The sequence below is a fragment of the Schistocerca gregaria genome, chromosome X, assembly GCF_023897955.1.
Source record: "Schistocerca gregaria isolate iqSchGreg1 chromosome X, iqSchGreg1.2, whole genome shotgun sequence".
In the NCBI taxonomy this organism is placed as follows: Eukaryota; Metazoa; Arthropoda; class Insecta; order Orthoptera; family Acrididae; genus Schistocerca; species Schistocerca gregaria.
This window is the reverse complement of record NC_064931.1, coordinates 309671811-309697631: the sequence shown is the minus strand read 5'-3', so window position 1 is coordinate 309697631 and position 25821 is coordinate 309671811. Positions and strand designations below refer to the sequence as shown.

The window sequence follows — 25821 nt, the reverse complement described above, 5'->3', positions numbered from 1 at the left end:
TTTATTTCATATTACAGAACTATTATGACTGTATTTGATGTGGTGCCTTCCTTACTGTGCAAAGGGTAAAACAGTGATAAATATTTCACAGGTCAGATGATCATGTTTGGTTTGTGGGGTGCTCAACTGTGGGACCATCGGTGCTCATAGAAAGTCTCAATTTTTTACACAGCCCAATTTTTGTACACAGTCCAGTCTAACAACTGTCACGAATGATGATGATGATGATGATGATGATGATGATGACAACACAAACACCCAGTCCCTGGGCAGAGAAAATCCCCAACCGGGCCGGGAATCAAACCTGGTACCCTGTGATCCAGAGGCAGCAACGCTAGCCACTAGACCACGAGCTGCGAACTAAACAGGTCAGGATCAACTGTAGTGAAAAATATGAGAAAAACTGCCCAGATTATTGCAAAAGTGGTGAGGAGGGGAGGGGGGGGGGGAGGGGAAGGGAGAGCTTTTAACTGGAAAATCCATCTGCCCTTACAGGTTAAAGTATGAATCACTAGAACATACGCCCCAAATCACCAAGTATGATGTCCTTGCACTTTTACTAATGTGCACATCTAAAGGAATTTATGGCTGGGAACAATATGAGTCCAAAGAGAAAGTACATCTCTTGGAATTACAATTCCAGCATGGAATCAACTCACAGGAAAAATGTTGGACAATATATAGAGGTTTAAAAGGGAACGATTTCAAAATGTAAGAGCATTTTGGAGAAAATGTTATTTCAATGCCAGACCAAGAAATTTGACGTTGCACTTGCAAAATGGAGTGAGTCTCCAGTACACACACGGATACCTAAAATAACACTTTCATGAATAATGAAATAAATGCAGCTTATCATGTTATCATATCTGCCTTACAATTAGAAAAGACCTGGTTAAAAAACTTTTTAGGAGTAAAGGAGACCCACTCTCTGAATAGCAAAGGCACTGAGTCATTGACAGGCACATACAAATGAGAATGAAAACTAGCTATCTTCTGGATACTGCAGATTGTTAACAAAGGTTCTAGCATATGGAATAGGCTCCTAGATATGTGACTGGCTCGAAGACTACTTAAGTAATAGGACTCAGTATGTTGTCCTTGACGGTGAGTGTTCATCAGAGACAGGGGTAACATTAGGGGTGCCTCAGGTAAGTGTGATAGGACCATTGCTATTTTATATAAACATAAATGATCTGGCGGAAAGGGTGGGCAGCAATCTGTGACAGATTGCTGACGACGCTGTGGTGTATAGGAAGGTATTTAAGATCAATGACACCTAGACAAAATTGGTGTGACAAATGGCAGCTGGCACTAAATCCCGAAAAATGTAAATTAAAGCGGATGAGTAGGGAAAAGAAACCTGTTCAGATACAGTGTTAGCAGCATCCTGCTTGACACAGTCATCTCATTTAAATATCTGGGCATAATGTTGCGAAGACATGTGAAATTGAACGAGCACCTCTCTCTGTGCCCCAACATTTTGCCAGCATATTTACTTTACTCATAAGCTATTGACAATCTGCCCGACCTATGATTAAAAAACTGAAAATTGCCTCTTTACAGCAAATAGTTTTTAAAAATGAAGATTTTCCTGCAGCCCTTCACAAAAGTATCAGCAACAGCATTTGTACTGTAGAAACTGAGGAACATTCAAAAAGTTTGAGTATGCAGCCACGAAGAACTATCGTTCTTGACTTAATACTAGGGAATCTCCCCAGTGACTGTAGCTCTCCTGACAGTTATCCTATAAAGTAACACAAACAGAAAACAAAAAGTTGAACTATAGATCGAACAAAATAACTTTTTGCTTGATAAATTTTATTAGATGGAGGGAGTGAAGGGAAGGAGGAGGGGAATATTAATGGCTTGCAGCTATCCACACTTGCCAAAGCTCTGCGGGTACATCCTCAAGAGGCAGCATAGCAAGCATGTGACACTTGATACAGATCTATGATTGGCTGGCAGTTGATCCCTACTGCTTGACTTGACGAAATGCCAATCACAAAGTTATTTTAATAAAACCATAAGCCATTTAGGAAATGGTACACTAGATCACAGCCTTATATGTCTCGACAAATTTGAAATGAGCTGCAGTAATCTAGTGGATGGCTGGTTGTCTCATCAAAAGCACAACCATCTGCATAAATTCTAAATGTGTACATTACATTCCATAACTTATTACTTACAGATCAGGACAAGACGTGAATATTTTTTCTATTAAATTATGGTCATTTAGTTGCATCGCAACTCGCAAGGCTTGTGGGTATTGATTGAAACGGCGAAAAAGTTTAAGAGTTGCTTGTAACAATGTAGTATTCTCTGGATCAGCTACATATGGCACACAGCTGAAAGAGAAGAAATAAGATTACCACAGTAAAACAGTGCACTGACAACAAAACACTATGTAAATTAAGTAACATTGCAAAACTGATAGCTTAAGCTCAACATGTTAGTCACTCAGCTCATGATACAGTAAAATAACTGACCCATTTCTGAGGCCCAATACTGTAAGAGTGGTGGGGATATGGTGGTAGTGAAGATTGCATTCATAAGTGAATGCCATGCCATATTCTGTTGCCACAACAATTGAGATTTTTTAAAAAACAATGAATCTTTTACAGTGACATAAAGAGCTTCTATGTGTACTTTTTAAACTTCGTTAAACCTGTACTTTCCACACCACAACAAGTCGATAAATTATGGGAGAGATAAGAGCCTCAGTTAAACAGTCTTCATGTCAGTTAAGAACATCAACAAATAAAATTTCAGATACTGGGCACACAACCCTCATCAGCTGCAGAAATGACTCTTGCATAATCTTTGGCTGAATACATGGTGCAAAGCAAGATTTTTCACCACCTGGGGTCTGCATTTCTCCAAAGAAGATAATGTTACAGTGATTGTGAACTTTGATAGTTACTGTAATATGATGGTACCTCATTGGAATGCAAAGCAAAATAACTTTTGGTTTCACAGCCCACACACTGATGTGCTATGGGGACATCTACCTCAAGTAGATGTTCCCTGGCCATTACATCTCATCGTGAAGTAACTTTGGTCATTGATGTCATCGATGTGTAATTTTTTTCTGCAACATGTACCATCAGAGTCATCAGCCTACTGATTAATTAAAAACCGTAACTTCCCTAGAAAACATTTTCATTGCACACAAATTGACTGACTGGGGGTGATGGACAACTTTCATGAATTACTTCAGCAATACATGGACTGTAAATGTACCCCACTTCTTTAAATGTGAATAAAACAAAATGGCATAACAAGTATTCTTAGGACATAAAAACAAACTGTTCATTGTTTGCTCTATTTAGTTTTTGTTGGCCATAAAAATGTGTCAATTACATGTGTTTTGAGTGGGGTCAATTACTTTTGCTGTACTTATATCAACACTGTAAGTTATTAAAAACTGATTGCTATTTAGAGATGAAAATTTCAACATATTTTTTAGAGAAGTAATAAAAATACTTAGGAGTTGAAACAAAGTTATAATACTAAAAAAAAGTGTGTCTTTTTTCCTTAATCCAAAAGATTTATATGCATTTCAGTAGCCAGAATCCTCCCAGGATCTACCTCTTTTCTTTCTAAGTATCAAAAATATCATATTTACTTTCTCTACAGAAAACTTAACTGCAAGAAATAACATACTACAACTCTGGAGGTGAATCACTGCCAGTGCAGCATTTTTGTCAGCATACCACAAGTACAGAGTTACCTACACTTTGTGTGTGTATGGGTGTTTATGGTCAAACTGCAGTATTATCAAGAGAATGTCTACAAATTGTAGAAATTATTAACTGTTTAAATGCTATTGTGCAACCACTCGAAGTAATTTTGGTGCACTTCACTTCATGGTGAAACCTATTCTGTCAGTGACTATTAATTATCTCACTGACACACTATTGCAACAGATATGTTCTACAGCAGTCAGTGTTCCCCTTTAAAATGTAGACTGCCTAAAACACCAAAAAAATTGTTGCACAAAAACTAATTTTCATATTTAAAAGCATTTCATTAAACCCAAATATGCTATCTCAATTAGTTTGAATAGTGTAACATCCCATCTGAGATAAAAAAAAATTACGACAAATGAAGAGCAGGACAAGAAACTGCAAGAACACTGTTGATTTCCTTCAGTACATATCCTACAAGCAGACAAAGTCAACTTGTAGGTCCAAAAAGCTTTTTTTTCTTAAATAAATAAACTTTAAAGTAATAAACAGTTATTTGAAAAATAGTATTTTGGTTCAAATTCCATTATATTACCACAAAATTCTTGCACAGTAAGAACATTCTTTAGGATACAAAAAATTCTTTATTGAGATGAGTTGGAAAGTTGTGAACAACTATTTCTTTTTCAAAAAAGAATAAAGTCAAAACTTTCCCTTACTTGCTTTTCATTTCATATTCACATTTGAAACTTTCAGCTAGCAATAGAAAAAAAATTACAAGCAGACTTCAACACCAAACTGATACTCTCTGGAAATGCAAGGCAATGTTCACATGAAATGGTTTTCACACGGACAAGTAAGATATCCATTTCCATTCAGCTTACAAATCTTTTGTTGATATCCCAGTTCATTTCTATGTTGAAATAGCTTCACTTTAGAAAGCAGCGCAACTAAATAATGCATGTTCATCTGTTTTATATCAAGACATTATATCAGTCACCAAAATGAATTCTTTATTAGGCATCTCTTTATGGATCTCAAATCAATTATAGCTATAAATAGTTGCTACCAGTAAATTAACAATATATTTAGCTTATTTTCAATTATAGTTTCAAGCCATTTCACACTCATCTTCAGATTTATGTAAACCTTTGCAACTGGAGTGGCTCAGAACTATAAAATAGACTAATATATCATTAAGTGACTAACTGCAGCTGTAGTTCCTTACATTCTAAGCTTCAAGTTCTTACAAAAATCTACTCTCACATGTGTCTACATAAGGCTGGATACAGAAAAGAAACACAATTTAATTTCTACTTATGAATGGCATGAAACACAACATCAAGTTATCAACTAATAGTCAAATCTGTGTATGCACATTTTTCCATCCAAGTGAAATACTGTATTTCTATATACTGTTAAACTGACTCTATAGTAGAACAACTTTACTATATTCCAACGAGAATTAGTAAGTCATGCAATGTATCAAGCTCTATCTGTTAAAATTTTCTAATCTTACCCCCTACACAAAACCTTCATGTGTTAACTATAGTAAACACAGAATGTCTGTACTCTAATCAGTTAGCAAACCATATGATAAAGGCACTGATGCTCTCTACTGAATGTCCCACAATCTGAATTAAATCACTTTGATAAAGTCTTCTATGATACTCCTGAGATAGGATGCTATTTGATAACAAAGAAATAAAACACGACAGAGCAATAAAAATCTCTTTTCCTGTTAAAAAGGCTTGCAAACAGTACCAACAATAAGTTGCTTACATTATTTTAAGACCATGCGAAAAATAAAACTTAAATGTGCCATAAATATATTACTCATGAACATATGTCTAATGTTAGCATAATTACAACTCAGGTTTCTACAAAACACAATTTGTGTTTCAAGGAATTGTTCTTATACTCTCTACATTCAACTGTATGCTCCCTGCAGAGGTAACATGATGAAATATTGCTCTTAACCAAAACAGTACCCAGAAAATGGCCCAATCAGCAGGGAATAATACCAATCTATGTAAGAAACACAACATATATTGAGCAGTTGGGACACAAACCAACAGCTGTTCAGAAATATGCACCTGTAGAAAACACAGCAACCATACAATTTCTGTTTAGTCACATCATATGATAAAATTCATTCATCATAGACAAAGATCCCTCTGCCAACAAAACTTGACAGTATACTTCTATTCTCTACACAACTACGTACACTGGGAGAGAAGACCAGTAATTTTTTCATAAAGAAGTGCCTAGAAAAGTGAAACATACATCAGAACTAGAAAAAAGTGAATTCAACCAATGCCAAACATATTTTACAATCTTCTTCCCTTCAGAAATCTTGAAAACTTTTCATACGAAACATGAAACAAAAATAAATTCTGGATCAGAAAGAAGGGTGAGCACAGTTGTGGGAAATCTCGGTGGAAAGGCAGGGCAGGGTACAAAGAAAAGGCTTCAACAAACATCTCTACATGCTCGAGATCATTAGAAGCACAGTTCAAGTTGGAATGAAAATGGATGGGGAAGGAATTCTGTCATAATTTTGTTTGTTCACGGAACCATCCTGAAATTCAACTGAAGTGGTTTATAGTAACAAATGAAAATTTATATATAAGTGGTTATATGGAGATTTAATCTTCTACTCCAGAATACAAGAATAAGCCACTTCATTTGACGGAGGAGGATTAAACAATGTGAGAAAAATTAAAACCTTATGCCAGGAACACCTTTCACACACATTGCTCCTATTGCGCCACCTGAGCATGCTTCATGAACTGACAAAGTGGCAATTTTCCCCTAGTTATTCTCCAAATCTTCAAAAGCTTTTGAAACTACACAGAAGCTCTCCCATGAAGCTGCAAGTCTCGCATCCATGGGAGAAAGATTATAACAGAGATTTTGAATTAGCCACAACTTCAGAATTTTAAGAGAATGTCTGCAGAATTTGCTAAGTATGAGGAATAACTTAATGGAAAATCAGAGCTCCGTGTCAGTCAATGAGACATGCTATAAATTGGTAGCATACTTCCCACAAAAGGTATGAGAGCCTCCTTTCAGTCCAGATGATACATAAACATTTTAAGTTGTAACAAATATTCAGTGCAGCATATACTTCCCTAAAGGGAAAACATTTATCATCTTAGAGAAAGCTAGATTCAGTATATAATATATGATACAGTACCTGCTAAGATACAGACAAACACGAGGATATGCACTTTCATCGACATATTGTTCCAACATATCAAGTTGTTCAATCTCCATCAGAAGATCACATGCCTCTGCTTCAGCATTGTGAGCCATATGATACCGAACTATTTGATGAGCTAATCCAATTAACTTCTGCTTCAATCCTGTATCTTCACTATTCACATCTGACCATTCCTTTGCAATCTCACCTGCTAAATGCCTGTAAACAGTAATTATTTCTTTTCAGTGGAACATCAATAAATTTAAAACTAGCAATAGCAATAGCAATAAAAGCTTGACATTACATTTCTCCTACTGTATCACTGTCTCAGAAACCAGCAAATTAGAAAACTACATATTATCTGATTACAAAAAAGAAAAATGAAACACTACATGCAGCAGTGTGAGCATACAATACTGGTGACAAACTCAATTAAATACACTCGAAGACAAAAAAGATGACACACCACGAAGGTATTACCTGAATGGGGCAGAAATTGATAGATGTGATGTAAATGTACAGACAAACAAATGAGTACAGTTTCAGAGAAACTGGATAATTTATCCAAGAGAAAGATCTTGGTCTCTCTCTGGCCCTTATGCAAGCAGTTATTCAGCTTGGCATTGATTGATAGAGTTGATGGACATCCTCCTGAAGGCTATCATACCAAATTCTGTTCAACTGACACATTAGACTGTCAAAATCCCAAAATGGTTGGAGGGGACTATCCACAATGCCCCAAACATTCTCAATTGAGGAGAGATCCAATGACCTTGCAAGCCAAGGTAGGATTTTGCGATCACGAAGACAAGCAGCAGAAACTCTCATCATGTGCAGGAAGGCATTACCTTGCTGAAATGTAAGCCCTGGATGGCTTGCCAAGAAGGGCAATGAAACGAGACATACACTACTGCCGTACTGTAAAGGTGCCACAGACGCCAACCAAAGGGGTCCTGCTACGAAAAGAGATGACACTTCAGATCATCACTCCTGATTATTGGGCTGTATGGCGGGTGACAGTCAGTTTGGTATCTCATGGCTGTCCAGGGCATCTCCAGATGTTTCGGCTGGTCACTGGGGCTCAATTTGAATCAAGACGCAACAGTGAACACCATTCCACTCCAGTCAATTATATTTTAGGCCAAAGATGTCTATGGAGATACTTTGGACAGCAGTAGGATACCAACCTGACTGTTGCCTGCCATATGGCCCAACAATCAGGAGTGATGATCTGGGGTGTCAATTATTTTCATAGCAGGACTTTGGCTGACATGCTTGGTACTCTTACAGCACAACAGAATGTTGACGATATTCTACATATCAATTTGCTGCCCATGGTAGCTGAGTGGTCAGAATGATGGAATGTCATACCTAACAGCCCGGGTTCGGTTCCCGGCTGGGTTGGAGATTTTCCCTGCTCAGGGACTGGGTGTTGTGTTGTCCTTATCATCATAATTTCATCCCCATCGACATGCAAGTTGTCAACGTGGCGTCAACTCAAAATACTTGCACCAGGCGAACGTTCTACCCGACAGGAGGCCCAGCCACATGGCATTTCCATTTCCTCAGGATTCTGATGATCTAACGCGCCATTTGGAGAAAATTTGATTGGTTGGTTGTGGTTGGTTGGTTTAAAAGGGGGGGGGGGGGGGCCCTAACTGCGAGGTCATTGGTCCCTTGTTCCCGGTAAAATAAATACACAAGGGAAAGAAGAAAAGAAAGCAGACGTACAGCACAATAACAGGAGAAATGAAGAACCAGAAGAATGACAGAAGGACAACCAACACTACTATGGACAAAACAGGAAAAGAAAACCGGAGAGAGAAGCACGAAACAGATAGAAGGGGTAAAAACAAGAGAGCAGATAACCATGGCTGGCCGACCATGAGAATAAAAAGGAAAAGCTAGCCACTCTGCGACACATTAATACATCTACCCTAAAAGCATTAGAATGGAGAACACAAAGGGACAAAGGACATGCGCTGAAACTTATATAGAATGATAAAACCCAACCGTCATGTATAAAACGTAAAACTAAATTAGCTGATGAGGCGCTGTCAGCTAAAATTAATGGCAATGAGTCCAATAACTGACAAGTCCATCACAGAGGAGCCAAAGGACAGCTCGCCAAGATATGGGTCACTGTCAGTCGGGCACCGCACCAAGACTGAGGTGGGTCATCATGGCGCAGGAGGTAGCCGTGTATCACCCAAGCGTGGCCAATGCAGAGCCGACAGAGAACCACAGGGTCCCTGCAAGAGGCCAGCATGGAGCAATGCCACATATCCATAGTCTCCTTCATGGCACACAGTTTGTTGTGCGTTCTGAGGTTATGCTATTTCGTCTCTCAAAGCCGCAAAACCTTGCAGCACAGTACTGAACACATGTCAGTTGCCGAGAAGCCAATTTCCATAAGCGGTTTCTGTGTAGCCTGTTTGGCCAGAATGTAGGCAAGTTCATTAACTGGGATTCTGACATGACCTTGGGTCCAGACAAACACCACTGGACTGTTCCAGGGCATGGATGGACTCCTGGATGGTCGCTACCAAAGGATGACAAGGGTAGCACTGGTCGATAGCTTGTAGGCTGCTCAATGAGTCATTACACAGAAGAAACAACTCCCCAGGGCATGAACGGATGTGCTCAAGAACACAAGATAAAGCCACCAGCTCAGCAGTGAAAACATTGTAGCCATCGGGCTAGGAATGCTGTTCAATATGTCCTCCATGGACATACGCGAAACCAACGTGACCATCAGAAAACAAGCCATCGGTGTAAACTACTTCGTGGCCTCAGTACATGTCAAGAATCAAGAGGAAGTGGCAGTGGAGAGCTGCAGGGTTAACTGAGTCCTTAGGGCCATGTGAAAGGTGCAGGCAAAGCTGCAGCATAGGTGTACACCAAGGAAGTGTACGTGAATGGACCTCGAGTACAGGTGGTAAAGGCAACGACTCCAGTTCGGAAAGAAGGGATCAGACACAAACTGCAATTGGAAGCCCTGATCTGGGCCACCGATGCAAGAGATGAACCACCGTGGTTGGGAAAAGGAGATGGTGATTCGGATGCAGAGGAGAACTACGAATATGTGAAACCTAACTGGCCAGCAGTTGAGCACGCCTAACTTGCACTGGAGGGACTTCAGCCTCCACAAGGACACTAGTCACCGGACTCGTCCTAAAAGCTCCTCTCACTAGGCGAACGCCACAGTGGTGCACTGAGTCGAGTAAACGTAACGCTCAGGGCACCACTGAACCATAAACCAGACTCCCATAATCAAGACGGGATTGAACAAGGGCTCCGTAGAGCTGCAGCAGCGTAGAGCGATCTGCACCCCAGTTGGTGTTGCTCAGGCAGCAGAGGGCATCGAGTTGCTGCCAGCACTTCCGCTTAAGCTGACGAAGGTGAGGAAGCCAAGTCAATTGGGCATGGAAAACCAGTCCTAAGAATCGATGTCTTCACTACAGTGAGTGGATTGTCATTAAGGTAAAGTTCTGGTTCTGTATGAATGGTATGACGCCGACAGAAGTGCATAACACACGATTTTGCAGTTGAAAACTGGAAACTGTGGGCTAGAGCCCATGACTGCGCCTTGCGGATGGCTCCCTGAAGGCGACGCTCAGCAACACCAGTACTGGTGGAGCAGTACGAAACGCAGAAGTTGTCTGTATACAGAGAAGGTGAGATGGACGGCCCTACAGTTGCTGCTAGACCATTAATGGCCACTAAAAATAGAGAGACATGATACAGAGCCCTGTGGGACCCCATTCTCCTGCGTATGAGGGGAACTATGGGAGGCATCAACTTGGACATGGAAAGTACAAAACGACAGGAAATTTTGGATAAAAAACGGGAGCGGACCCCCAGAGACCCCACTCATATAATGTGGCACGGATATGATCATCGCCAGTTCATGTCATATGCTTTTCATAAATCAAAAACGACGGCAACCAGGTGTTGGCGCCTGGAAAAGGCTGTTTGAATGGCAGGCTCGAAGGACACACGATTATCAGTGGTAGAGCAAACCCGGCGGAAGCTGTGCTGACATGGAGCCAGTAGGCCACATGATGCAAGGACCCAATCCAACTGCCAACACAACATACGTTCCAGCAGCTTACAAAGAACGTTGGTGAGGCTGATAGCTATCCCATCAAGCGGGTTTTTATCAGGTTTGAGCACCGGAATGATGGTGTTCTCCCGCCATTGCAATGGAAAGACACCATCGCACCAGATCCGGTTTTAGATGACGAGGAGATGTTGCTTGTAGTCAGACGAGAGATGTTTAATCATCTGACTGGGGATCAGATCTGGTCCAGGAGCTGAGTCGGGGCAATTTGCGAGGGCACTGAGGAGCTCCCACTCCATAAATGGGGCATTATAGGGTTCACTGAGGTGTGTAGTGAGCGAGAGGACTTTCCTTTTCATCCATCGTTTGAGGGTGCGAAAGGCTGGGGGGTAGTTCTCCGACGTGGAGGCTCGAGCATAGTGCTCAGCCATTGCGTTTGCGTCAGTAGATAACATGCCAGTGGTATTAATGCCAGGACCATCTGTTGGGGTCTGGTACCCAAAAACACATTTGATCTTTAATATTATCCATGAAAATGCTTGCAGAAGAACTGAACATCAATCGAGAAACAGTTCGTCTAATAATAACTGAAGATTTTGGTATGAGAAAGATTTTTGCAAAAATGGTCCCCAAATATCTCACACCACAACAGCGAGAAACACGGAAAAATATGGCAGCCAATCTGTTAGAGAAAATGGAAATCAATCTAGAATTGTTGAGCCATGTTATCACTGGTGATGAAAGTTGGTTTTTTCAGTACGATCCAGAGACAAAATGGCAAAGTTCGCAATGGTGCTCAAAGGGATCACCCAGACCAAAAAAAGCTAGCATGTCACAGTCAAAACTGAAATGCATGCTTGTGTGCTTCTTTGATTACAATGGAATTGTTCATAAAGAGTGGGCGCCTCCTGGACAAACAGTTAACCAATATTATTACAAAGAAATTTTAGAAAGACTTTTTAAAAAACAGTTCTTCATGTCCATGCCAACATTGCTGATAATTGGATTCTGCGTCACGATAATGCGCTATCCCATATTGCTCTGTCAGTACAGCAATTTTTAACCTCAAAACAAATTTCAGTACTACCACAGCCACGTTATTCACTAGATATCACTCCGTCCGACTTTTTTCTATTTCAAAGAGTCAAAACCGCAGTCAAGGGACACAATTTTCAAGCAACAATAGATGTCCAAAAAGCTGTGACGAGGGTCTTGGAGGCTATTACAGAAGATGAGTTCCTGAAATGTTACCACCAATGGCAGAAGTGCTGGAAAAAGTGTGTGCAATCAGAAGGGAACTACTTTGAAGGAGACAACACTAAACTTGACTAAAACAGCAAGCAACATTTTCTCCCCCCCCCCCCCCATCAGTCTCATTACTTTATTGTTGCACCTTGTAAGATACTAGGAAACTGAAAATGAGTAGAGTTTAAGCAGTTTTCATATATAATTAAAACATAACACCAGAATCACTTTTATTTACCGAGATACTGATGACAAGCTAGAGTCAAAATCCTTGCAACAGACTGACTTTTTTGTATTACAATCCCCCATTCCATTATCAATTTAGTTGATTACTGCTTTCCTATATTTTATACAATAAATTTGTGGTAAATAAATTTTGTCACTTCATTAGTCAATGACTTGCCATTAGACTGTGCTACGTTACCATTTGTAGCTCTGAGGCATCGTTCCCACTAAGGCGATACAATACACGATGTGACTCATCACAATACAATACAAATGCAACCCCAAATGGTGAAGTGTGTAAAGAAGTAGTTTAAGCAACTCAATTGGTTCACACTGCGATAACAGCGATACAATGCAGACATGTATATCTATCGTATCACCAAGAGCAACAGGGAGCGCTGATTGATCCACGAAACTGTATTATAAAATACAAAGTTTGAGTCATCTTTATGTAAATGAAGCAAAGCTACATCCATCTCTTTATTTAATTTTTCTGGAAAGCTTTTACTTTCTGTGTGAAAACTAAAAATCACATGTTTTAGACTCACATATGTTCTCTGCTACACAGGGTTTCTCGTTTGCTTCTAAGGAAACTAATTGGTTTTTATTTTATTTTATAGTCTGACATGACAACATGGTAATGAACTCTCTTTCTTTTCACTGTTGCCCATAGTTATTGCGATATTTCACAAATACTCTATGTAAACTATAGGGCAAATTTTGAAAAGCTTGCTGTGGCGTATGTGGTCACTGGACAGCTTACGTTTGGTGGGTTTTAGGTCATGCACTGCTGTGTACAAAATATATCAAAATTGTTTTTAACAGTGGAAGGAGAGTGATAGCTATTTCCATCCTCAAGCAAATAAGTGAGATATACTGGAAGTTGTCCACGACTAAGACGGCAGCTATACACTATGCGCTACACGCGAGGCTATTTCCTACTGCTATGCTGTCGATACAAATCAAAGCTGGAAATGAAAAACTTACTGAAATGAAAAGACACAGGGAGTCATCACCTGATGATACTGACTGGATGTTTTTTCAGTCTACGCTCCCTGATTTCAGGAAACTTTGTGATCAGAATAAAAGAAATCTGAATGCTACATTCCTGTTACTTCTGAATGAGCAGCCAGAAAAAGCTGAGGACACACTGGGATTTTCCTTCACACCATGAGATTCTTCCATTTTTTCAAACACACTGCTTACCTCTAAGCAGCATTCACCACCCACTGGTATACCACTGATGGTGACTGATCTCATTTCAAGTATAGCATTTCTTCTGAATGTTCTCCAGGCTGGATCATATGCTACTTTGTGAAATTGAAAATACTGTCCCAGCAAAATTAATTTGAGACCATTATACATGCATAACACTGAATCAAGTATCATTCTATGTGGTCTTATAGAAAACAAACTTTTAATGGCAGCTTTTTTAACACCATTCACACACTTTCACCAACTTACCTCATTTTAATGGGCAGGTTCTCAGCAGGAGAAATGTCAAGTCAAAAATTTGTGTGCTGCACTGTCGGAGAAGCTAATACTGGTTGCTCCAAAAAGTGCCTGGACTCTTTCTGCGTAATTTCTGTTCATGTTGAGTGACCTCACAGGCAAACTATGTTTAGTATTTATAAGTTATAGCACTGTATGAGTGCACCCAGTACTTTCTTTTATTTTTTAGTGTTTTGAGACTTAAATAATGATAAATCACAGTAATGTTCTCTTCAAAAGAGCTCATGATTGCAAGTGAAACAGAAATGTGATTTGTGCTGTCTTGTCTGTTGTATCATGAGTTGCATTGTGTATCGTATCACTTATTGTATCTTCCCAGTGGGAACATGAGCACTGCACCAATAAGCATCATGCAACCTTTACTGCAACATGTCACATAACATATCATATAGCCTCGACACAAACCATGCCTAAGAAATTTCTTTTACTTTGGGAACTTGTGGAACAAACTTAAAGCTTGTTACACAGTACACTTATGGTGGTTATCACCAACAAATTTTGACTTCAAAACTATTACAAATTTCCATACCACAACATCCTGTCTGTAAAAGCTTTGCAAATAATACCTCTATCATAAATAACTCTTATAATACATTTCACTGGGTTAACTCCAATATTTTTTGCTGTTGTATGTGTTCCAAACAGTAGTATACGTATCAAACATTTGTAAATGGTATGACTGCACAGACCCCACTAGCTACACAAGACTGACACATCAATCTTCACTGCATGAAGGAAGATAAAGGATTCTTCCCAGCATTTACAATCATTTAGAAAACTTTGGAAAACCTAAGTCTGGAAGGCATCGCAGGAATTTGACTCCAGCTCCTCTGGAATGCAGATTCAGTAAAGCAAACACTGCACAAGCTCCCTAATTTTTTTTCTGCACGACTCTACTCCATTCCTCATAATTTTTACACTTTAGCAATTGGGAACCACTGTCAAGCTCCTTAATACTATCAAAATGCAATTACCTTACATATTCATGACCCCAATCACCAATTTCACAAACAGATCCAAGTAGCCTATACTTAAGACATTCAGTCTTATCTCCAGTGACTGTCATCGCTAGCACTGATATCACATCAGCACAAAATTCTTTTGTCTTCTGGTCTTTAATTTTATCATATACAGTCTTCATTGCTTCAAAATGTTGCCTCATAAATTTCAGAGGTTTTGGAACACTGGTCATTGATGTGGTTGATGCTTGAATCTGGCTCCTCAAGCTCTCTAGAGCAGGCAAGTACTGAGTTTCATCATTGTCCTGCAACAGATGCACAGTAAAATTAACAAAAAACAGCAGCTGATTACTCAGAATACTGCAAAGTAAGTTACCACTGTACAAACTGAATAAGTACCAGTTGCAACTAGAGATAATTTAAACATTGTGTTTAATTTGTGCAAAACAATAACGAGCATCACATAAATTAATTTGAATTTCCCACTGGTATTCGGTAAAGAATGGTAACAATAATAGGCAGCCATATACATAAAAGGAAACAGTGGACAGTGTTTAGGATTTTAAAGTTCCTTCTGCAGTGCCAAACAAGGACTAACAGTCTGTAAAAGAAAGAGTTTACAAAGCAGCTCAATGGAAAAACTAGCTATAGCAAACCTGCAGCAAGAAAGAGATCATATACAACATGACAAGAAAAATGATAAGAACAGTTACTAGGATAATTAAAGAACACAACAGAAGCCTCAGGCTATACTATTGTTATGTCTGTCTCCACAACCACAGCCAGTTTGCTGGCAAGGAATGCAGGAGAGACGGGTGGCAGGTGTTCGGGCCAAGCATGTGACGCATGGGTGCTGAAACTAGTAGAATAGATGACACAAAGATGTGAACTGGAAGGGAATTATAAGATAGAGGAAGGGGAAACTATTGGGTGGAGGGTGTTGGTACAGTGGGTTAACGAAGATTGAGACCAGGAAAGGCATGGGAGGGAAGGATGTTTTGCAAGGATAATTTCCATCTTGGTAGTTCAGGAAATCTGGTGGTGGAGGGAAAGATCCAAATGGCACAGGTTGTAAAGCAGACATTGAAACTGAGTGTGTTGTGCTCAGCTGCATGTTGCGCCACTGAGTGATTAACTCTGCTTTTGGCCATAGTTTGGCAGTGGCCACTCATTCTGTTGAACAGCTGGTTGGTTGTCATACTGACATTAAAAACAGTACAGTGATTGCATTAGATTTGGTATATGACATGATTGCTTTCTCAGATGCCTTTGCCTCTGATGGGGTAGGATAAGTGTGTGACTGGACTGGAGGAGGAAGTGCCAGGAAGGTGGATTGTGGTCTTGCACCTGGATCTTCCACAGCGAGTGAAAGTGGCTCTGGCATGGACTGGGATGTTGTGTAGGTCAGATGGACAATGGAATACCATTTCAGGAAGAGTGGGAAGGATTTTGGCTATGACTGTGACCAAAAATAAAGTTGACAACTCAGTGGCATGACGTAGCACATTTCAATGGCTGCTTCACATCGCGGACTGTCTGGATCCTTTCCTCAACAGCTAGCTTTTCTGAACTATGCAGATGGGAGTTACCTCCTTTGACTCCTTAATCAATCTCTCTTAAGCCACCGTGCCCACATCCTCCACCCAACAGTTTCCCCTTTCACCCTCTCCCAACCTATGTCGCGACATCATCATCATCTACCATGTGCCACTCCCTACTGGCTCCCACACTTGTGCATTATATGCCCAGCCCATACACTTACCACCCATTACTCCCATATTCCTAGCCAGCAAACCGGCTGCCTCCCGCCAAGCCAACAGTCACCCACCACCAACCCCTCTTCCTTCCTTCCTCCCTCCCTCTTCTCTCCCCCGCTACTTACACCACCCAACACAGCACCCACACTACCTACAGTCTTAGTACTCTGTGTGTGTGTGTGTGTGTGTGTGTGTGTGTGTGTGTGTGTGTGTGTGTGTGTGTGTGTGTGTGTGTACACACTCCTGTTCAAGATAGTTTTAAGCTAGCACGGAAAATCAGTTACATCACTTTAATTATTTGTAAATACTTTCGTGGAAACTTTTTATTCATCAAATGACCACCTTGTCGCCTTTACCCTTTGTTTGGAGCCCATCACAACTGTGCATCTCACCACTTCTGTATATTACAGTACAGGAAGTTGATATGCATTACAACAATAAGCATATTCCAAAATTAATGTGTCAGAAATTGGCAAGGAAAAGGAATACTTTATCACTTTCAAGGAGATTACATTATCTGAGTTTGTTTTAGCAAGGAAAATCAGAATGTAGGCACATTAAATGTAAATGACATATTACTCACAAGGTAGCAAACAGTGGGTATTTGATATCACCAATGAGGAGACTTGTCTCACAGAACCGTATGGTAAGGCCACAGAAAAAGACATCAAAAGTAAGAATTGTTTCCGCAATAAGAGTCCAAAAGAAGCTCCAGAAACTTAACTGTCACAACCCGCTGGCAACATCAAAATCTCTGGTCACCCCAAAAATGAGTTAGCATGACAAACATTGTACCTAAATCAAGTGCCATTGTCTAATCATTGTAATACACTTAGATGCGACATCTTGCACTAGTTTCCAATAAAAAGTAAGGTTTATGTATGTAAGACAAAGAAAGTAGCTTATGCACCAAACTGCATATTTCCTGCCATTAAGCTTGCATACAAGTTTGCTGAAGTCATTGACTACACTTTCAGGGGAATCAGCTAGTACTTTCTTTACTTTAAACTTACAAACAACAGTCAATTACACTTTGCAATACTGATTGTTACCTACCAAAAATGATAGTGCCCAGCCATACTATTATTTTCAGCTATACGGTTTGAAGCGTGTCAACACCACCCTGGCCTGATGAACGGTCCAACTTGAACATTACACAGCATTTTTGGTTGTCTTTATAGTGCAAAATCTAGTGCATATTTCTTTCCCACATTATAATCAATGGATGTTTCACTCTGACAAATGTTAAAAAAAAGGTCCCACAAGTCAATTGATATGGCTCTTCTGTTGCAATTATGTGATGGATCACACGTGGTTACAACACATCAAAGTGAGCAAGCAATGTGTTAACCATGCCCTCCCTGACTGTATATCTTATAATTGGAAATTGCCACACTGTTTTACAACTGAACCTGGTTAAAGTGCACTTACGGTAATGCGGCTCTTATGTCGCATACTGATGATGGCAATTTGTTGATGTTGGTCTTAGCAAAATGTGCGATAGTATATGGTAGCAAATGAGAATCACTTAATCTAATTCCTTTCAGAACAAGAAGTGACTTGATTATATTGTTTTCAATACAGAGAGCACCAGAATACTTGTTAGCCATCTGGTTACTGAGAATTTTTAGGTTGCTACTTCTTATCATCATCATCATCATCAGGATTCCTTCCAGTGAGCCAGGTAGAAACTTTGTGAATGAATGCTTACTAATTTTCATATTTCTTTGGAGACTGGAAAAAACTACATATGCTGACATATTAAACTGTAGTCAAGCCTGAGGCCTAGGTTAGGTTGGAATGTGACAATGAGTTTGTGAGTTGACAATGTCAACAAAATTAATAGAACAAAACTAAATGACAGACTAGCCTTCAGCATAGCATAGGGATTGCGTTATGATGGAATGTGACTGTTTGGTTGAGAATTAGCAAAGGCAGTGAATGTGAATAGGAGAAAACTAGACATGTGGACAGTGCAACCTGTAGTGTAACCCGTGTCCTAGGTTACGTTCGAACTTAATAATTTTCGTGTGAGTTGACAAAGCCAACGAATTTCAATACAAAAAAATTATTGCTATAACCGAGATATAAATTAGTCACTGCAATTACCTACTTGTATGCCTTATTTATAATTTTGCTGAACATTCCAATGATGTGGTTACTTTTTAACCTAAAAGAGCAAAATATGAGCTACATTTATTTACAAACCATAGGATATTATGAACAAGAATGTCATTGACTACCTACATTCGACTTGTGATTCATAGTGATACCTTTCCGTGATTTATCATGCAAATCATTACCAATAGCAGTACACAACAGAAAGGTGCTTACACTTTAAATGCAATTTACCACTAAAACCTCCATTCATTCATAAGAGAGGAAAAAAGTGGTTTTTGTGGAGATTGAAAGGCATATGAAAGAGCATTTTACTTATTAATATATGATAAAGTGTAGTTACTTTGACATAGAAATATAAAATTTACTTACCAACAGCTTTTCTACCAGCAAGTTAAGTTCTTCCTGCAATTGCTTGTCTTCTTCAGACTACAAACAAATAGAGAAAATGCTAAGTATGCAGAATGCTCTGCAAAAACACCAATACATATTATGCAAATAAGTAACTCTGTAGCATTATTCTAAAAAAAAAAAAAAAAATCGCCTATGTTGGCCTATCAAATGAAAAATAAGTTTCTCTAATAAAAATGTGATTGAAATGTAACAGTATTAACTAAAGCAAAGATATGTCAATTACCACAAATGATATCCTAGCAAAAAGGCTTAATGGACACTGCAAGTAAACTCATGGTAGGCCTATACTTCACTATAATGCTAAAAGTACAGGAACAAACACAGTGAAAAGTGTGTTTACACATACTCATGTCAGCATTTACTGCACGCAAATAGATAATAGGTTAACACAAAATTATATCAGTCACAGAAATTGAGGAAATACTGTAAGTTGTTTTTTTTTTTTTTGCATGTGGTACTTAAAGACGTTAAAGGCACGTGAAAAGAAAATACAAGAGGTTAGAATATATAGAGATGACAAAGTCTGCCTGGAAGTAAATTATGACAAGAGTAAATAACAAACAGCAAACCAGATGGAAGAAGATAATAATGAAAAAATAAATGCAAATAAAACTGCAAAACTGAAAAGTTTATGAAGTAGGCAGAGAACTTATGATGACAGTAAAATATTCGGTTACAAACTGCGCAAAATTTGTAATCCTATTGCACCAAGTGAGTGAAAAATATTCCTCTGAAAAGAAACAAATGAGGAAGATTAAATATTAGAACCCTATTGATGACTAGGTCATCGGTGACAAAGCACAAGCTTATATAGAGGAAGAATGCCTTTTTTCAAAAGAACAGTCCCTGTATTTGCATTAAGTAATTCTGGGAAATCACAGAAAACTTAAAATATATATGGCCAGATAGAGATTTGAGACACCGTCTTCATGAATGTAACACCAGTATCTTACCACTGTTCCATTTCACACGGTGTTATCCCCTACAGCAGAAAAAGAAAATTGACCTGGATTTGCTTAAGCCAACAATAAACTGAACTCACATGTGGTCCAATTTTGTAATGGGTAAAATGAATGGTGTACGTGGTACATAATGACATACAAGGAATTGCGTGTCTCAGTTCAGGTAATGTGAGTTACCAAACAAGTCACACCATCCAAAATGCCAGAACTGGACATAAAAAGGGACTGATAAAGTAGGTGTGGCTTGGTTACTGTGTGCAGTGGTCTTTGTATCTCACTGTCAGCTTTCTACATACACCTTCTTCTATACGAAGAACATTGTGATAATACCGTACTGAAAAAAACTGCCTTCAAACTAATATTTCAAAATGATAACTGTCTCTAACAATTAAGATTCTTTGGGACATCAGTATGGAAAGATGTATACTACGTTATTAAGTACTTCCTATTGGTCACGAGTAATGCTAAACATTGAACATCGTATAACAATAAACTAGACAAGTGTATAACAAATTACGAAATGCAGAATGTAGAACAAAACAACTTCTACAAAGAAATTTCAGGAAAATCACATGGACTTTGGATTAAGATGATGTATGAATGAGGTATGGGCCAGAGACAGCCAGTTGTTCTCATTCTAGTTATTTTGTTTGGCATATTAGATCATCATGACTAGTATTATGACAAGATATATTACCCCTTGATAAAGTTACCCTCAAACGCAAAGCACACCAAGGATGGAGGAAGCAAGCATTGCAAAGGCAGTACAGAAAGGAAGGAAGGAAGATTGGGTTTAACATTCCGTTGACACTGAGGTCATTGTAGATGGAGCACAAGCTCGGACTGTGTCAAGAATGGAGAAGGAAATCAGATGCGCCCTTTTAAAGGAACCATAGCGGCATTTGCCAAGTGCGCTTTTGGGAAATCGTGGAAAACCTAAATCTGGATGGCCGCACACAGGTTTGAACAGTCGTCCTCCCAAATGCACGTCCAGGCAGTAAAGAGACAGATGTTTGTGTTCTAAGTAAAGTTACATAAATATTTTATTTGAAACATTACATAACATCAGCAGCTGATTAGCGCAAAAGAAGAATAGTGGCTTTTGTCAAAGCCACTTTTGTATCAACACAAGTACAACAGGACTAGTTGAAATTGTTCATTAGTTAGTATATATCACAGAAGTAGCCTGCAGCGATTTCTTCTGCCAATCAATCATTATGTGTGGATATTGGCTATTTGCTGACACCTGTCAGAGCTAATCAGACACAAATTTGATGGTAGCAAATGAGAATCACTGAATTTAATGATTCCTTTTGGCAGAAGATACAAATTGATTACATCTTCGCACCTTAAGTGCACTTCTACCAATCTGGTTACTATGAAATTTAAGCTTTCTTACTGATTTGAGTAGTCCTTTGGTGACTGTAAAGACCAAGATGCACCAAGAGACAGACCTGTAGTGAAGCCTGGAGCCTCAGTTACATTGGAATGTGATAAATTGTTTGTGAGTTGGTGAAGTTAATGAATGTGAAAGCCAAAACCTGGTTGTGGTGACAGACTGACCTGTTCCACAGCTCGAGGAATAGGTTATGTTGGACTGTGACAGTCTGGTTGGGAGTTGGCGAAATCAGTGAACGTGAAAGTCATAAAACATGATTGTAGTGAGACTGATTTGTAGTTTAGCCCGAGGTCTAGGTTAGGTTGGAATGTGATAATTTGCTTGTGATATGGCGAAGCCAATGGATCTCAACACAAAAATATAGTTACCACAGTAGACTGACAAGTAGCGTAGCCTGAGATATACATTGATTATTACATAACCTACATGTGTGTGCAGTCTGATTTTGCCAAAAATTCTGATGACGTGGTTACACTCTAACCTTAGAGAACAAAATACCAGCCAAATTTATTTACAAACCATAAGCAATTGTGAATGAGAAGCTCAGTGGCTATCCTGCATCCCACTCGTGATTTGTCATGTCGACTTTCCAAAATTGACTACGCGAACGATTACCAACAGCAAAACACAATGGAAATGACACACTTTTACATTTTCCAGTTCTGAAGGCACATCTTCATGTGGAGCTTTACGTATGGATTAACAGAGCAGCTGAGCGAGTGACGCAGTGAGGGGAATGGAGTATAAACAGTGCCTCAAGAATTAGAATACTGTTGTAACGTAAGTGTAATGTATTATACGTTTAATTTGGTATGTCATTAATGCAGAGTAAAGCTGTCCTCAAATACAAGTGTGTTTTCAACCATGCTTTGCTTTATTCGGAACGGTCCAACTACGTGTATCACGCCCTTGCTTCCTTTGGGCTTTAAAGAGATGCACCTTGCTAATTATTGGGGAACCCACAGGTTAACAAGCAGTTTCCCACGTTAAAGAACCATTGCCAGAGGTAAAAGAAGCAACAAGTGATCCAGTAAGAAGCCAAGTAGCCGACCAAATGAGGACTGAACCCTCGATCACCGAGCAATTCACTCTTCATACATGTCACTAAGAAATGACTGTTACCCATTGTAAGTTCAACTGTATGTACCATTCTAAGACATGTAATTAGGAAATACGCAAATGGTGCAATGTTTCTGAATGACCATTTACCACAAACACAGCTACAGAAAGGTACCAACAAGATCAGATCATAAAAGTCTGGCTTTGTAGTTAAGTGGCACACTACAAATCCAAAGGTTCAGGCTCCCATTTTCAGTTTGTCTTACAAATTTTATCTGTCACTTAATATTTTCTTTGACTCTAATAAACACTTCTATGCGGAAAATACATAGAGATCATGTCAGACTGTTGATTCATCTTTAACTGACTGGTAGGTAAGAAGTCAGGAAGACAATGACATGCAACAGGACCAACCCTACTAAAAGCATTGTGCAGAGCTCAATACAACTTTCAGGTTGAGGGCAGCTTTACATTACAGAAATAATGAGCTACAAGATGCTTTAACAAGATGGTTTAAATGAACAATTTTTCTTTTTGTAAGGCACAAACACGAGTCATACAATTAAGCACAGTCATTTTCAGATTGTGATGAGGAGTTGATATGAGCTCCAGGAGGCTTATTAATGGCGGGGGATTATTTCTTGTAAAGAATTGGAGTTATTCGGCATTGCAGCAGTGTACAAACTACCTTGACATTCATATGATGTAATTACAGTAACCCACGAAAACACGATTCTGGCTTGCCAGGAAGGTATTTTCATCCCACTGCTCCCGAATATGCATCCAATAAAATACACACATTATTGATGTACTGGCATTTATAACTTGTCAATTATATCAGTGTTAAAAAAAAAAAGCAACAGAAGTAACGACTGCTCTGCAGCCGTCACTGCGTTCCATCACCTGATTAGTCTACTTTTTAACGTGGAATAATTCTCCTTTGGCTATAAGGGCAATAATGAGTTTGGTAATTGAATTTTAGTGAAACCACTGCCCTAATCGTGTCATCTGCAGCTGAACACTGTTATAAGTATTGGAATGTCTCTAATTATCTGTACTAGCTGGCGCAGAATACAAGGAATAGTGATATGTCTTATCACAAATACTGGGATCCATCAGTATTTAACACAGGCAAGAATAGGGATGAAATGCATTAGTTATACGTTCAATAATCGAAAAAGTGCCACATGCTCATTACTGATGTAATATATCACTTAATACTCTCGAAAAATGGTACAGCACATGCTATACACAAACGAAAAATATAAAACCGTCGCTCACCAGTTCGGCTGTTTCTTCTTCGGGTTTCTTTTCTTGCTCCTCCTTCGTACCTTCCGTCATTGTTACGTCGTCAGGCATTATGCTACAGTTTATTTACTAACTCACAACAAAAGATAAACAAAATCACTACACATTACACTCAAACGCCAGTCATCACCCGCAAAGAGTACAATAGTATACCATACCAACGTTGGCTTCAAAGATATTAAGATTGTTATAAAGATATTCATCCAATGTCGTACGGCAAAGAAACGCTTTTGTGAGTGTCCACAGGCCCAACATGTTTAGAGAATGAAATCATGCTCCATGTAGCCTGTATTGTTTTTATTCTCTGTGTGATTGGGCAATTTCAACCGTGGGTCATTTTCAAGCACGTATTTTCGTGCTTCATTTTACATTGTGATGCATGTATCGCAAGATAATGAATAGAATGCGGCCTACTTGGACCATGTCGTTACTCTCAAAACAAACGGTAGTTTGCTGTGGAACACACACAAAATTTCATTTGGAAGATGGAAAATCTTACGTAATTTCTAATCAAGTGTCCTAAGCCTGCAATAGGCACGCGCTGAATTGTTACAAGTTCAGGCACGTGACTCTTGTTCCCCTTTGGTTTTATTAATTACTGATTATCAAATGTTCTGTAATTGTTTGTTCTATCTTTGTAGATGTTAGGGGATGGAAATAAATAAAAGAACATTTTAATAATTAATTTCGGAGACAGTTAACACGTATGTTATGCAAATGAGCCAACAGATCCGCCTCTTACATTTATGACAATATTTTCTAGCTGACCTGTCTTTCTGCTATCCACACTTCTAGCAATGTCCTTATGGAACCTTCTCTTGTGGTGTAACTGTTGAATTTATGCCTGCCTAGTGGAACACGTACATGTCGCCACAATTTAATGGAAATTTGAGAGGTAGCAGATATGTGCTGAATTTGAGCTTTGATCACTTCGCGGACCAACCTCTACAGAAATTCCGTTCTTCTCACTGATTTAGGTGTTCTCGAATTTGCTCAGTATGTGCACAGAGCACTCACAGCAGAGACATTAAGTAAATGTAGAAAACAACCACAGACCACATGTGAGTGTTTGGTGACTCATAATTTTTTTTTAAATTACAGGTAGCTGAACAACTATATCAAGTTCCAACTTTGTTGTATTGTAAAAAATTTACAATTTCTTGTTTCAGTGAATCTTTTGTATCTTTAACAACGGTATCATTATGATATAATGGAGATATCAAGAGAAATTTTGATTAACTTTAGCGTAGAATGAAACTAGGCTACAATTCTCTTGGAAGCCAAACAACGAAGAATATTCAGTTCTTTGATTATTAGATATAAACCGCTTGGAGACGTACGTCTTGCTTTTTTTCTGAGTGTTCCACTCAATGTCAGTCCGTTGCCTTCTAGTCGCTTCTTAGTCAGTGGTACTCTGCTGAACCAGTAGTCACCAGTAATGTTACAGTGAGAGGCCTGAGAAGTTCCACCAATCTTATTAGTACATTTTTAAGACGATACTTCGCTTGAAAGGACCCCCTGGCAAAGTGGCAACATAAGTTTCTAAGTTAAAAGTATAGACAGTTATAGCATCTACCAACGCAAATGTCATAATGCCATATTTTGCCATCCTTTTAGGAAAGTATTATTTGAATTGTCATTATCCTTGGAAAGAAATTAACTGTTCACCGACAGTCAAACATTCACTTGGAACAAGGTCTTTTGAAAAAAATAAGAACAACAGTCTCAGAAATTTCTCTTATTCCGACTAATTTATCAACTTCTTTTCGAAGAAGAAGGAAAAGAAAACGAGACGACACCAAACCCGAATTTATATCTAGATTTCGCTTCTTAAAGGAAGCCATATTTCGTCCTTTTTTATCCTGTTGGTGAGAAACTCGAGCGTATAGCAGGCAGGTGCCACTGTTTC

General features: G+C 39.0%; 1 protein-coding gene across 2 annotated transcripts in view; it reads right to left on the bottom strand.

The window, feature by feature from the left end:
* The window catches only part of LOC126297566 (26S proteasome non-ATPase regulatory subunit 2), a 116997-nt gene extending 92894 nt beyond the window's left edge, over nucleotides 1–24103 (bottom strand). For both annotated transcript variants that reach the window (XM_049988506.1, XM_049988507.1), the window contains exons 1-5: nucleotides 23886–24103; nucleotides 19143–19199; nucleotides 14911–15200; nucleotides 6886–7110; nucleotides 2187–2345 (exon numbers count right to left, since the gene is read on the bottom strand). In XM_049988506.1, coding sequence (XP_049844463.1) covers nucleotides 2187–2345; nucleotides 6886–7110; nucleotides 14911–15200; nucleotides 19143–19199; nucleotides 23886–23963 — 809 coding nt within the window. In that variant the 5' untranslated portion in view covers nucleotides 23964–24103. The remainder of the gene's footprint in view (nucleotides 1–2186; nucleotides 2346–6885; nucleotides 7111–14910; nucleotides 15201–19142; nucleotides 19200–23885) is intronic.
* Between the last annotated feature and the right edge of the window lie 1718 nt (nucleotides 24104–25821).